The 14,415-nt window shown below is 43.4% G+C and overlaps 1 protein-coding gene across 3 annotated transcripts; it reads left to right on the top strand.

Annotated features, from left to right (window-relative positions):
* Window positions 1-602: 602 nt before the first annotated feature.
* LOC109881055 (UDP-glucuronosyltransferase 2C1) lies at window positions 603-9,261 on the top strand. 3 transcript variants are annotated; one of them, XM_031807631.1, is made up of 6 exons: window positions 621-719; window positions 4,891-4,942; window positions 5,206-5,348; window positions 7,052-7,216; window positions 7,538-8,251; window positions 8,368-9,261. In XM_031807631.1, the coding sequence occupies exons 1-6, from the start codon at window positions 642-644 to the stop codon at window positions 8,953-8,955; spliced, it is 1,740 nt and encodes a 579-aa protein (XP_031663491.1). In that variant the 5' UTR covers window positions 621-641; the 3' UTR covers window positions 8,956-9,261. The 3 variants fall into 3 exon arrangements, with proteins under 3 accessions (XP_031663492.1, XP_031663491.1, XP_031663490.1); XM_031807632.1 differs by lacking the exon at window positions 4,891-4,942 and having other exon boundaries at window positions 603-719; XM_031807630.1 differs by lacking the exon at window positions 621-719 and having other exon boundaries at window positions 4,480-4,942.
* Window positions 9,262-14,415: the final 5,154 nt, after the last annotated feature.

Genomic DNA, 14,415 nt, shown 5'->3' with positions numbered 1-14,415 from the left:
TAGCTATGTAGCTAGCTAGCTAGCAAACATAGCTACACACAATAATACCAAAGACAAAATCGGAATATAACGTAGATATATTTTAACTGTAAAATCGCCTAAATAAACTGCACGATCAATTTAGGATTCTACAATCTCATCCTGTTCAATCTGCAGATCGATGTGAGGCATCACAGAGTGAACTCTAACATTCACAACGGCAGAGATACTTTATGAGGAGATGGGAAACGTTGCCCATTGTTTTGTCAACTTGCAGCACGGTGCATTCTGGGTGATTCTGGGACAAGGAGTGAATGGGAGGCTATTGGGTACCAGCTGAAAAACACAACACTAGCACGAATTTCGTCGACAAGAAGTACAACATTACATATCTTTTCCCGAGATGTGATATAATTAACTTGCTATGTGTAATGTAATATCGTATAGCTTTGGAATCGTGAGATTAGATACTTTTTAGGAAAATAGGCACCTTTCTCGAAATATATACACTGACTTTGACAAGGGATTCCATGACATTTAGTTAAGCAACCGCTTGACGCAGCATGACAACGTGAACACGATTGGTTGACAGTCTGCTGGGTGTGGCCATACGTTGGATTCCGATCTCCTTTCTATAATATCTCTGCCAACGACAACATGAAATGCACCCTGGACTAAACAGACAGCAGACAAATAGGATAAATGTGCTTGACTCTCTGTTAAATTACACATTTCTTAAGGTAAGAATGGCTCATTTGAGAGAAGACATTCTCCCGAGTTATGACATCAGCCAGTGTTGAAATCTGACATGTACGATAGGTTAATGATATAAAAGTCGCATTCCCATGAACTTCCCGTGTAGTGAGAGACTTTTTCACAGTGCTACGTCATACTGGACGGATGTGTGCCTGCTTGAACGCCAATAACTCAGATACACAATGAAAGCATGAAATGATCCAGGGAATCGATAGAACATCACTTAAGAGATGGACAAAAACGATATAACATTCATTATGGGTGAGCCTTTCCTTTAACAAAGCCAGGCACAGAACACAACAGAAGCATAAAGACAAATGTTAGTGGAAAAAAAACGACGTTTAAAAAAATCTTTCTCACCGAGAGAAGTTCTGAGCACAACTAAACAACACCTTATAGCATCATCTAAGTTTGTTGGCACGCCCTTAGGGGCGGTGTCTGCATTCACTATGAGTGACGTGGTTCACTATGAGAACACGAAAACCCAGCAAGTCGAAACGTCCTGATTCTACCAGGGAAATTAAAATGTGCTCGTTCTAGCTTGTGGATTGGATGTTTATGATCAAAACGTATCGTTGTTAATATGATAATGACTACATGTTGTGGCAGAGCCAGGGTGAAATCCCTTTTAACTCAGCAACATTTGTAGGTTTTCGAGCAGGAACGGCTCGTTTAAGGTCCTGCCACAACATGTCAATTGGAATAGAGGTCCTGGATGGCAGGAAGCTTGGCCCCGGTGATGCACTGGGCCGCTCATAGGTGTTCCTTTTGTTAGATATGTTAGGGCGGTATGACAATTAGACTGGGTCTAGGGTTTCTAGGATAATGGTGTTGATGTGAGCCATGACTAGCCTTTCAAAGCATTTCATGGCTACAGACGTGAGTGCTACGGGTCGTTACGCATTAAGGCAGGTTACCTTAGTGTTTTTGGGCACAGGCAAAATGGTAGTCTGCTTGAAACATGTTGGTTTTACAGACTTGGACAGGGAGAGGTTGAAAATGTAATTGAAGACACTTACCAGTTGGTCAGCACATGCTCGGAGTACACTTCCTGCTAATCTGGCCTTGTGAATGTTGACCTGTTTAAAGGTCTTACTCACATCGGCTGCGGAGAGCGTGATCACACAGATGTCCGGAACAGCTGATGCTCTCATACATGCCTCAGTGTTGCTTGCCTCGAAGCGAGCATAGAAGTGATTTAGCTCGTCTGGTAGGCTTGTGTCACTGGGCAGCTCGCAGCTTCCCTTTGTAGTCTGTAATGGTTTTCAAGGCGTCGGAGCTGGAGCAGTACGATTTGATCTTAGACCTGTATTGACACTTTGCATGTTTGTTGGTTCGCCGGAGGACATAGCAGGATTTCTTATAAGCTTCTGGGTTAGAGCTCTTTGAAAGTGGCAGCTCTACCCTTTAATTCAGTGTGAATGTTCCCTGTAATCCATAGATTCTGGTTGGGGCATGTCCTTCTGTAGGCACATTATGAAGACAAACCTTCATCTGCTTCTGTTGGCACATTATGAAGACAAACCTTCATCTGCTTCTGTTGGCACATTATGAAGACAAACCTTCATCTGCTTCTGTTGGCACATTATGAAGACAAACCTTCATCTGCTTCTGTTGGCACATTATGAAGACAAACCTTCATCTGCTTCTGTTGGCACATTATGAAGACAAACCTTCATCTGCTTCTGTTGGCACATTATGAAGACAAACCTTCATCTGCTTCTGTTGGCACATTATGAAGACAAACCTTCATCTGCTTCTGTTGGCACATTATGAAGACAAACCTTCATCTGCTTCTGTTGGCACATTATGAAGACAAACCTTCATCTGCTTCTGTTGGCACATTATGAAGACAAACCTTCATCTGCTTCTGTTGGCACATTATGAAGACAAACCTTCATCTGCTTCTGTTGGCACATTATGAAGACAAACCTTCATCTGCTTCTGTTGGCACATTATGAAGACAAACCTTCATCTGCTTCTGTTGGCACATTATGAAGACAAACCTTCATCTGCTTCTGTTGGCACATTATGAAGACAAACCTTCATCTGCTTCTGTTGGCACATTATGAAGACAAACCTTCATCTGCTTCTGTTGGCACGTTATGAAGACAAACCTTCATCTGCTTCTGTTGGCACATTATGAAGACAAACCTTCATCTGCTTCTGTTGGCACATTATGAAGACAAACCTTCATCTGCTTCTGTTGGCACATTATGAAGACAAACCTTCATCTGCTTCTGTTGGCACATTATGAAGACAAACCTTCATCTGCTTCTGTTGGCACATTATGAAGACAAACCTTCATCTGCTTCTGTTGGCACATTACGAAGACAAACCTTCATCTGCTTCTGTTGGCACATTACGAAGACAAACCTTCATCTGCTTCTGTTGGCACATTATGAAGACAAACCTTCATCTGCTTCTGTTGGCACATTATGAAGACAAACCTTCATCTGCTTCTGTTGGCACATTACGAAGACAAGTTATTCAGAAAGTATTCAAATGCCTTTATATTTTCCACATTTTGTTGTGTTACAAAGTGGGATTAAAATGGGTTTAGTTTAGTCAGTTTTGTCAACGATCGACACAATGCTGTGTCATTTCAAAGTGGAAGAAAAATTCTAACATTTGTATAAAAAAAAGTAATGAAAAGTAAAACACCAATTTATCTTGATTAGATACAGTAAGTATTCAACACCCTGAGTCAATACACGTTAGAATCATCTCACAACGATTACAGCTGGGATTCTTTCTCAGTATGTCTCTAAGAGCTTTGCACATTATTCTTTTGAAAATCCTTCAAGCTCTATCAAATGGGTTGTTGATCATTGCTAGATCCATCCTCAAGTCTTGTATTCATCTCAGTGTCTGGTGGAAAGCAGACTGAACCATTTTGCCTAGCTCCAATCCCTTTTCTTTTTATCCTAGTCCTAGGCCTGCAAAATATAATGTCACCATGCTTGTGTTGGATTTGGTCCACACTTTATATTCAGGACATTCATTTATTTTGTTACATTTCTTTTGCAGTTTCACTTCTCACTCTGTCATTTAGGTTAGTAATTGCAGTAACTACAATGTTGTTGATCCATCCTCAGTTTTCTCCTATCACAGCCATTGAACTCTGCAACTGTTTTAGAGTCATCATTGGCCTCATGGTGAAATCCCTGATTGATTTCCTTCCTCTCTGGCAACTGAGTTAGGAAGGACGCTTGTATCTTTGTCGTGACTGGGTGTATTGGTACACCATCCAATTTGTAATGAATAACTTCATCATACTCAAAGGGATATTCAATGTCTGCTTTTTTGATTTTCACTCATCTACCAATAGGTGCCCTTCTCTGCGAGTTATTGGAAAATCTCCCTGGTGTTTGTGGTTGAATCTGTGTTTGAATGAGGGACCTTACAGATAGTTGACCAGATAATTGTATATATGTGCGTTTTCTCATGTTTTATCATTGGAATGTAATACAAATCTTGGAGACGGTGTGCTTTAGGACCACGCAGACACCTCCGAGCGGTCGGGTTGACAGCTTGGAGTGTTTTTCCGACCCGAATAAAAAAAATATATTTAGCACATTGGTAGTCCTGAACTTGTTTAGTTGACTTAGTCATAACAAAGGGGTTGAATACTTTTTGACTCAGGACATTTCAGCTTTTCATAAAAATAAAAAAAACATCTAAAAACCAGAATTCCACTTTGACATTATGGGGTATTAAACCAGAGACACAAACATCTCAATTTAATCCATGTTAAATTCAGACTGTAACACAACACAATGTTTTAACGGTTCAGGTGAATACAGTCTGACTACAACCTGGAGTCAGACTAGAGATGGACACAATCACATATGGATTGGATCAATGATAAGTAGGCATTTAAATTGGGTAAGAGGTCAGTTATGTGACAGGTGTGTTTTACCAGAACTCACTAGTGTTATTGCCCATGTAGTGGGTGAATCCCAAATGGCATCCTATTCCCTACAATAGTCTACTATGTCGACCAGAGCCCCGAGGACCCTGGGCAAAACTAGTGCAATTTGGGAGGCACCACTATCTGTTTGTAAATCATCTACCTGGGCTATAGCAGGACGTCTATACTATCAGGTGGACTTTGAACCCGGAAACGTTCAAAGTATTGCCTATATGTTGCAGTTTGCAGTCCCCTGCAGAGCGTTGTTAGTGTTGCATGGACTCTATAGCACCGGTAAGCCAACTCGTAATGCATATTCTTATTCACCTACACTCAAGTAGTTTGTTGTTTTGTAATAGTGTAATAAAGCTGTGCAGACAATACTAACTTATTGACACAAGTATATACCATCATGGTGAAGCTTAATGAACTGTTATTTAACTATATGTTGCACGAGTGCAAGACTTGATAGGCTTTCAGGTCAATAAAGCATTTTACATCTAGAGGTGACGAGTTGGAAAAACAAGTGACTTTTGTCTTCTTTTTCCTCTGTGTAGACACAATGTATTCCCTCTCTCCTTGGGGACACCTCTCGTTTCTAAGTCTGGTGTCATTTCTCCTTCTCCTTCCTGCACCGTCCTGCCATGGAGGAAAAGTCCTGGTCTTTCCTGTCGATGGAAGCCACTGGATCAACATGAAGGTGCTCAATGATGTGTCTAGCGTTCTGTTAAAAATGGGATTTTAAGCCTTGAGACATGGATTGTGTCTGTGTGCCATTCAGAGGGTGAAAGTGTAATACAAAATATTTAAGTGCCCTTGAACAGGGTATGGTAGTAGGTGCCAGGTGCACATGTTTCAGTGTGTCAAGAACTGCAACTTACTGTTAACTTAGTTACATTTGACCAAATCCCTCCAGTTACATAGGTTTATATTATTATCTATCATGTCGCAGGGCTCGACATACAGGACTGCCCGCTGGCCGGGGGAGGTTATTCATGGAAACTCTATGGGCAGTCAGTCATCTACGTCAGTGGCCTGCTTGGAAAAAATGAAAATAATTATATATATATATACACACACATACAGTACCAGTCAAAAGATTGGACACACCATTCAAGGGTCATTCTTCATTGTTTTACTATTTGCTACATTACAGAATAAAAAACATCAAAACTATGAAATAACACATATGGAATCATGTAGTAACCAAAAAAGTGTTAAATAAATCAAAATAGATTTGAGATTTTTCAAAGTAGCCACACTTTGCCCTCATAAAAGCTATTGGCATATGAAATATATTTGGATTTGTTTAACACTTTTTTGGTTACTATGTTACCTTGCATCTTGCTACAAATATCAAGTTATGAATAGTTTAATGTTTTTCTGTCAAAATACTTTGTGAGTCAAATCAATCCATTTTTATTTGCACACAGTATATCATAAGGTGTAAAAAAAAAATCCTAACTAAATGTGTAAATAGTACTGAAGTAGTTTTCTGACCGGATACTTTTTTACTTTTACTTGAGTAAACTACAACCTAAGTAGCAGTACTTTTACTTAAATACGGATTTTCAGTACTATAGAAACCTCTGCCATTGGTCATTTACCGTTATGGTGTTCTGCACAAGTTTTGTGATTTCAAATGAATGATTTCAACCATGTTAATCAGGCCACACCTCACCACAACCACCAAAGTGGGTTATGGCCCTCCAGGACTGGAATTGAAGAACCCTGCATCTCAATGAGACTACTGTGTATACTGTGCTAACATATGGAGTTGTTTTAAGACGGTCATACTGTGGATAATTTAGCTAAATGATGTTGAATTATAGGACCCCTTTAGGTATTAAAAAATATATATTGAAAAAAGATTTGATAAAATATTGAATTTGGCCTTACTACTTTACTACTTACTACTATAGCCTATAGCATTGAATATCTTTGGCAAAATGACAGCAAAAAATAAGAGGTTTTGAAGTCTTATATCTTATTTTAGGTTTTTTTGACAAATATTTAATCCATTCTTTTTATTTTTGATAGAAATTACCTTCATACTTCCATTCGCTTGTTAGCTGGTTAGCTTCAGACGAGTCCCGTGACACTTGTGGGGGTTGTAGAACAAAACAGAGAACACAGATTTCCACAGTCTGTTCAGTCTTTCATATTAATTTCTAGGTTAAACCGTTGAGACGTTTTCGTGAGAAGACCGATTTCGGGATGTCTCTCATGGTCTGACAAACACTGCTGTAGCTCGGCCAACTTCTACTGCAGATGTGGAATGCTGACCTAGGCAGATGCAGTGGATTGAGATCAGCTCATGATATCTCCAAAGGATTAATACCTTTTAAAACGGCAATGTTGACAATGTCTCTTTGTGATCTTACTAACGTCACCAATGTGTAGGTACTGATCGAGGAGCTCCATGCCAGAGGCCACACCATCACAGTGGTCAGACCCTCCACCAGCTGGTACATCACAGAGAAGTCACCTCTATACACCTCTATCACCATCAAGGAGAAAGATAACTTATACAGCTACATCGAAACCTTCCTACAGAATCAACTGAAGGTATGTCTTCATAGTGTGCCTACAGAAGAACCTGAAGGTATGTCTTCATAACGTGCCTACAGAAGAACCTGAAGGTATGTCTTCATAACGTGCCTTCAGAAGAACCTGAAGGTATGTCTTCATAACGTGCCTACAGAAGAACCTGAAGGTATGTCTTCATAACGTGCCTTCAGAAGCACATGAAGGTTTGATGTGTCTTTATGACTGGTTGATTGGTTGATCCATCTATCCAGCCAGCAAACCAGCCAATCAACCATCCAGCTAGACATCCATTTATTTTGTCAAACAGGCATTCAATCTCTGTTTAATGTCTTAATTCAGGCTCAGAGAGAGGGGATATCTTTGCTGAAGTTCTTCCAACTAACCAAGGAGTTCCTCAGTATGATAGAAGAAGCCCACATCCTGGGCTGCGAGATGCTGGCTCGCATATTCGACGACAAGGAGCTGATGAAGAGTCTCCAGGACGCTCAGTATGACATGATGCTCACCGACCCTAACCTCGCTGGAGGGCTGCTGATGGCCCACTACCTCAAACTGCCTGTGGTGCTCAACGCCCGTTGGATCACCAGCGGGGAGGGCCATTCTGCCATCGCCCCCTCTCCCCTGTCCTACATCCCGATCACAGGGTCTGGATTCACTGACAAGATGACCTTCGTCCAACGGGTCCAAAACATGCTGCACTACAGCATCATCGTGTATCAGCAGAGGTTCGTAGTTGGGCCGATTTATGACGCAATTTGCGCCAAGTACTTCGAAGGGGGCTGTGACATCATCTCCTTGATCCAGGAAGCTGACATCTGGCTGATGAGGTCTGACTTTGTGTTTGACTTCCCCCGTCCCACCATGCCCAACGTCGTCTACATGGGGGGATTCCAGTGCAAGCCGGCCCAGCCCCTGCCTCAAGACCTGGAGGAGTTTGTCCAGAGTGCCGGGGAGCATGGGGTGATCATCATGTCTCTGGGGACTCTTGTCAATGCACTTCCTGTTGATATCACAGACCAGATCGCCAGCGTGTTCGCCAAGCTGCCTCAGAAGGTATCCTGATTGTTTTTCATTATTAGCTTTTATATGTAAAGCTCTCTGCAATGCAAGTGATGTAAACGAGAAGTTATTTAAAGAGAAATTAATATCTTCTTCATCTTCTATCTAAGGTGATCTGGAGGCACCGGGGCAAGAGGCCCTCCACTCTGGGCAACAACACTCTTCTGGTGGACTGGATGCCCCAGAAAGACCTCCTGGGTCACCCCCAGACCAGAGCCTTTGTGGCCCACGGAGGAACCAACGGGGTCCAGGAGGCCATCTACCACGGCACCCCAGTGCTGGGGATACCCCTGTTCTTTGACCAGTATGACAATCTTCTGCGTCTGCAGGAGAGAGGCGCTGCCAAGATCCTGGAGCTGGCCATGTTCAACGGACCCAGTTTCCAGCAGGCTCTGAACCAGGTGCTCACCCACGCCCCCTACAGGGAGAACATGCAGAGGCTGTCCCGCCTGCACATGGACCAGCCCATCAAGCCCATGGACAAGGCCCTCTTCTGGTTGGAGTTTGTGATGCGACACAAGGGGGCGTCTCACCTCCGTACGTCGGCCAACAGGATGCCCTGGTACTCTTACTACTCTGTGGACGTGCTGCTACTGCTGCTGGCTGCTGGGGGAGGAGTCTTGCTCTTTACTGGACTCCTGATCAGGATCCTCTGGAGAACCTGCCGGAAGAACAGGAACAAAACCAAACAACACTGACACCAGTTGTAGAATCGCATAATGCAAACCAAGACTGTTCTCAGGGCAGACCTGCTTAAAGCTAGATATATTGCGTACGGGACAGTTCTACCATTTTCCTTAATGTAGTTCTCCTTACACCCACAGTGCCTTCAGAAAGTATTCATATCCCTTGACTTGTTCAACATGTTGATGTGTTACAACCTGAATTTAAAATTGATTTAAAAAAAAATGTAAGCTGACATGTCTTTAGTCAATAATTTTTCAACCACTTTGTTATGGCAAGCCTAAATATGTTAATGAGTAAAAACGTGCTTAACCAAGTCACATAAGTTGAATGGACTCACTCACATGATTTTTTTATGACTACCTTATCTCTGTACCCCACACATACAATTATCTGTTATGTCCCTCAGTCGAGCAGTGAATTTCAAACACAGATTCAACCACAAAGACCAGAGAGATTTTCCAATGCCTTGCAAAGAAGGGCACCTATTGGTAGATGGTTAAAAATAAATAAGACATTGAATATCAATTTGAGCTTGGTGAAGTTATTAATTACACTTTGGATGGTGTATGAGATGGATGGAGATGAATCCAAGATGGCGTAGCAGTCAGACGTATTTGTCCTTGTCTTGTCTCGTCCCATGTGTATATACCCTTTTCTTTGCATTCTTTTTAATATTTGTCCTAAACCTCAACTTCAAAATACTCTCCTGCAACCCGCCTCACCCAATGTGGTGTGGCTCAGTTTATTTTTATTTTGGATTTGTTTTTGTTATTTCCCTAAATATTTCTGTTTAACTACAAACTGGAATACCTAAACCGAAGCTAGCTAGCTTACTAGCTATCAGTCAGCTAACCACTGCTAGCGGTCATCAGCTAACCTTTAGCTCGGAAAGCTCTCGCCAGTTTGTACAACGCCTTTCAAACCAGAGCATACCGGACCTATTTTTCTCTCCATATCCCCGAATTCCTACCACAAACTCTGAACCTTTTCATCTGGATCATCACAGCTAGCTAACCGCAACCCGGATTAACTTCTCCTGGCTAACGTTTCTGTCCCGGAGCTAGCACCAACTAGCCTGGGGCTAGCCCATGCTAGAACCATCTCCCGGCTCACTCCTGGGCTACAATATCCGGACCCCTTCTATTGCCGGTTCGGGGCACCCCTGCCGATCCTCTACGACTGGAATACCTACAACATCTACCCGAGGATTCCAACAGGCCCCTCAGGCGCGACGCCCGCTGAAGGCCCATTCTGCTAACCTGCTAGGCCTGCTAGCTACCTAGAGCTACTTGGAACTCTACTAATTCCACGACTGGTCTATCGACGTCACCGCACGAAGAGGTAAAAACAAACTTACCCCCATCGCGACGTCCCCCAAAGGCTAACTTGCTAGCCCCGGGTCTACTAACTGCTAGCTCGCCTGCCCCGGTCTGCTAACTGCTAGCCCCTGCTAACTACTTGCTTGCTAACCTGGTCTGCTAACTGCTAGCTGGTTTATCCCCGGCCTACTAACTGTTAGCGTGTTAGCATCTGCCTGCTAACTGTCTGAATCGCCGTGTTCCCAGTCAGCCCAACCACTCACTGGACCCATATGTTCACTTGGCTATGCATGCCTCTCTCTAATATCAATCAATATGCCTTGTCCATTACTGTCCTAGTTAGTGATTAATGTCTTATTTCACTGTAGAGCCTCTAGCCCTGCTCAATATGCCTTAACCAACCATGTTGTTCCACCACCTACATATGCGATGACATCACCTGGTTTAAAGTCTCTAGAGACTATATCTCTCTCTTCATTACTCAATGCGTAGGTTTACCTCACATCCTACCTTACCTTTGTCTGTACACTATGCCTTGAATCTATGCTATCGTGCCCAGAAACCTGCTCCTTTTACTCTCTGTTCCGAACGTGCTAGACGGCCAGTTCGTATAGTATTTAGCCATACCCTTATCCTACTCTTCCTCTGTTCCTCTGGTGATGTAGAGGGTAACCCAGGCCTTGTAGTCCACAGCATCACTCCCATTCCCCAGGTGCTCTCATTTGTTGACTTCTGTAACCGTAATAGCCTTGGTTTCATGCATGTTAACATTAGAAGCCTACTCCCTAAGTTTGTTTTACTCACTGCTTTAGCACACTCTGCCAACCCAGATGTCTGAATCCTGGCTTAGGAAAACCACCAAAAACCTTAATCTCCATCGCTAACTATAACATTTTCCGTCAAGATAGAACTGTCAAAGGGGGCTGTGTTGCAATCTACTGCGAAGATAGCCTGCAGAGTTCTGTATTACTATCCAAGTCTGTACCCAAACAATTCAAGCTTCTACTTCTAAAAATGCACCTTTCCAGAAACAAGTCTCTCACTGTTGCCGCTTGCTATAGACCTCCCTCTGCCCCCAGCTGTGCCCTCAATACCATATGTGAATTGATTGCCCCCCCCCCCCCCCCATCTATCTTCTGAGCTCGTGCTACTAGGTGACCTAAACTGGGACATGCTTAACACCCCGGCCATCCTACAATCCAAGCTTGATGCACTCAATCTCACAGAAATTATCAATGAACCTACTAGGTACAACTCCAAATCCGTAAACACAGGCACCGTCATCACCCTAACTAACCCGCCCTTCAAATACACCTCTGCTGTTTTCAATCAAGATCTCAGCGATCACTGCCTCATTGCCTGCATCCGTAATGGGTCAGCGTTCAAACGGCCTCCACTCATCACTGTCAAACGCACCCTAAAACACTTCTGCGAGCAGGCCTTTCTAATTGACCTGGCCGAGGTATCCTAGAATGACATTGACCTCATCCCGTCAGTAGATGATGCCTGGCTATTCTTTAAAAGTGCCTTCCTCACCATCTTAAATAAGCATGCCCCATAAAAAAAAAATTGAACCAGGAATATATATATATAGTCCTTGGTTCACTCCAGACCTGTCTGCCCTTGACCAGCACAAAAACATCCTGTGGCGTTCTGCATTAGCATCGAATAGCCCCCGTGATATGCAATTTTTCAGGGAAGTTAGGAACAAATATACACAGGCAGTTAGGAAAGCTAAGGCTAGCTTTTTCAAACAGAAATGTGCATCCTGTAGAACCAACTCAAAAACGTTCTGGGACACTGTAAAGTCCATGGAGAATAAGAGCATCTCCTCGCAGCTGCCCACTGCTCTGAGGCTAGGAAACACTGTCACCACCTCCTGGCTACCCCGCAATCCGCCAAAGCCTCCCCGATTTCTCCTTCACCCAAATCCAGATAGATGATGTTCTGAAAGAGCTGCAAAATCTGGAAACCTACAAATCAGCTGGGCTAGACAATCTGGACCCTCTCTTTCTAAAATTATCCGCCAAAATTGTTGCAACCCCTATAACTAGCCTGTTCAACCTCTCTTTTGTATCGTCTGAGACTCCCAAAGATTGGAAAGCTGCCGCGGACATCCCCCTCTTCAAAGGGGGGGACACTCTTGACCCAAACTGCTACAGACCTATATCTATCCTACCCTGTCTTTCTAAGTTCTTCAAAAGCCAAGTTTACAAACAGATTACCGACCATTTCGAATCTTACCGTACCTTCTCTCTTCTTGCCAAGGCTTTCTACTCTGTCAATCACCACATTCTTATTGGCAGACTCAACAGCCTTGGTTTCTCAAATGATTGCCTCGCCTAGTTTACCAACTATTTCTCAGGAGTTCAGTGTGTCAAATCGGAGGGCCTGTTGTCCGGACCTCTGGCAGTCTCTATGGGGGTGCCACAGGGTTCAATTCCCGGGCCAACTCTTTTCTCTGAATACATCAATTCTGTTGCTCTTGCTGCTGGTGATTCTCTGATCCACCTCTACGCAGACGACACCATTCTGTATATTTCTGGCTCTTCTTTGGACACTGTGTTAACTAACCTCCAGACGAGCTTCAATGCCATACAACTCTCCTTCCGTGGCCTCCAACTGCTCTTAAATGCAAATAAAACTAAATGCATGCTCTTCAACCGATCGGTTCCAGCACCCGCCCACCGCCCGCCCGCCTAGAATCACTACTCTGGACGGCTCTGACTTTCAGTATGTGGACAACTACAAATACCTAGGTGTCTGATCAGACTGTAAACTCTCCTTCCAGACTCACATTAAGCAACTCTAATCCAAAATAAATTTTAGAATCTGCTTCCTATTTCTAAACAAAGCATCCTTCACTCATGCTGCTAAACCCTCGCCATCCTTTTTGTCACCAAGGCCAATATACTACCCACCACTGCGACCTGTATGCTCTCTTTTGCTGGCCCTCGTTTAATTTTGGTCGCCAAACCCACTGGCTACAGGTCATCAAGAAGTCTTTGCTAGGTGAAGCCCCACCTTATCTCAGCTCACTGGTCACCATAGCAGCACCCACCCGTAGCACGCGCTCCAGCAGGAATTTTTCACTGGCCATCCCCAAAGCCAACTCCTCCTTTAGCCACCTTTCCTTCCAGTTCTCTGCTGCCGATGACTGGAACGAATTGCAAAAATCACTGAAGCTGGAGACATATCTCCCTCACTAACTTTAAGTATCAGCTGTCAGAGCAGCTTACCGATCATTGCACCTGTACACAGCCGATCTGTAAATAGCCCACCCAACTACCTCATCCCTCCCCATATTGTTATTTATTTATTATTTTGCTCCTTTACACCCCAGTATCTCTACTTGCACATTCATCTTCTGCACATCTATCACTCCAGTGTTTAATTGCCAAAATGTCATTTCTTTTCACCACTATAGCCTATTTATTGCCTTACCTCCCTTATCTTACTACATTTTCACACACTATACAGTCATGCACAAAAGTTTTGAGAATGACACAAATATTAATTTTCACAAAGTCTACTGACTCAGTTTGTATGATGGACATGTGCATATAGTCCAGAATGCTATGAAGAGTGATTTGCCATGCAAATTAACTGAATCCCCAAAAAACATTTCCACTGCATTTCAGCCCTGCCACAAAAGGACCAGCTGACATCATATGTCAGTGATTCCCTCGCTAACACAGGTGTGAGTGTTGACAAGGACAAGGCTGGAGATCACTCTGTCATGCTGATTAAGTTAGAATAACTGGAAGCTTCAAAAGGAGGATGCTTGGAATCATTGTTCTTCCTCTGTCATCCATGGTTACCTGCAAGGAAACACGTGCAGTTATCATTGCTTTGCACAAAAAAAGGCTTCACAGGCAAGGATATTGCTGACAGTAAGATTGCACCTAAATCAACCATTTATCGGATCATTAACAACTTCAAGGAGAGCGGTTCAATTGTTGTGAAGAAGGCTTCAGGGCACCCAAGAAATTCCAGCAAGTGCCGGGATCGTCTCCTAAAGTTGATTGAGCTGCAGGATCGGGGCACCACCAGTACAGAGCTTGCTCAGAAATGGCAGCAGGCCATCTGATGAATCCCCTTTCCGATTGTTTGGGGCATCTGGAAAAAAGCTTGTCCGGAGAAGACAAGGTG

The sequence above is a fragment of the Oncorhynchus kisutch genome, linkage group LG28 (assembly GCF_002021735.2).
Source record: "Oncorhynchus kisutch isolate 150728-3 linkage group LG28, Okis_V2, whole genome shotgun sequence".
NCBI lineage: Eukaryota > Metazoa > Chordata > Actinopteri > Salmoniformes > Salmonidae > Oncorhynchus > Oncorhynchus kisutch.
Note: the sequence above shows the minus strand (reverse complement) of the source record. Positions and strands in the feature narration are given on the sequence as shown.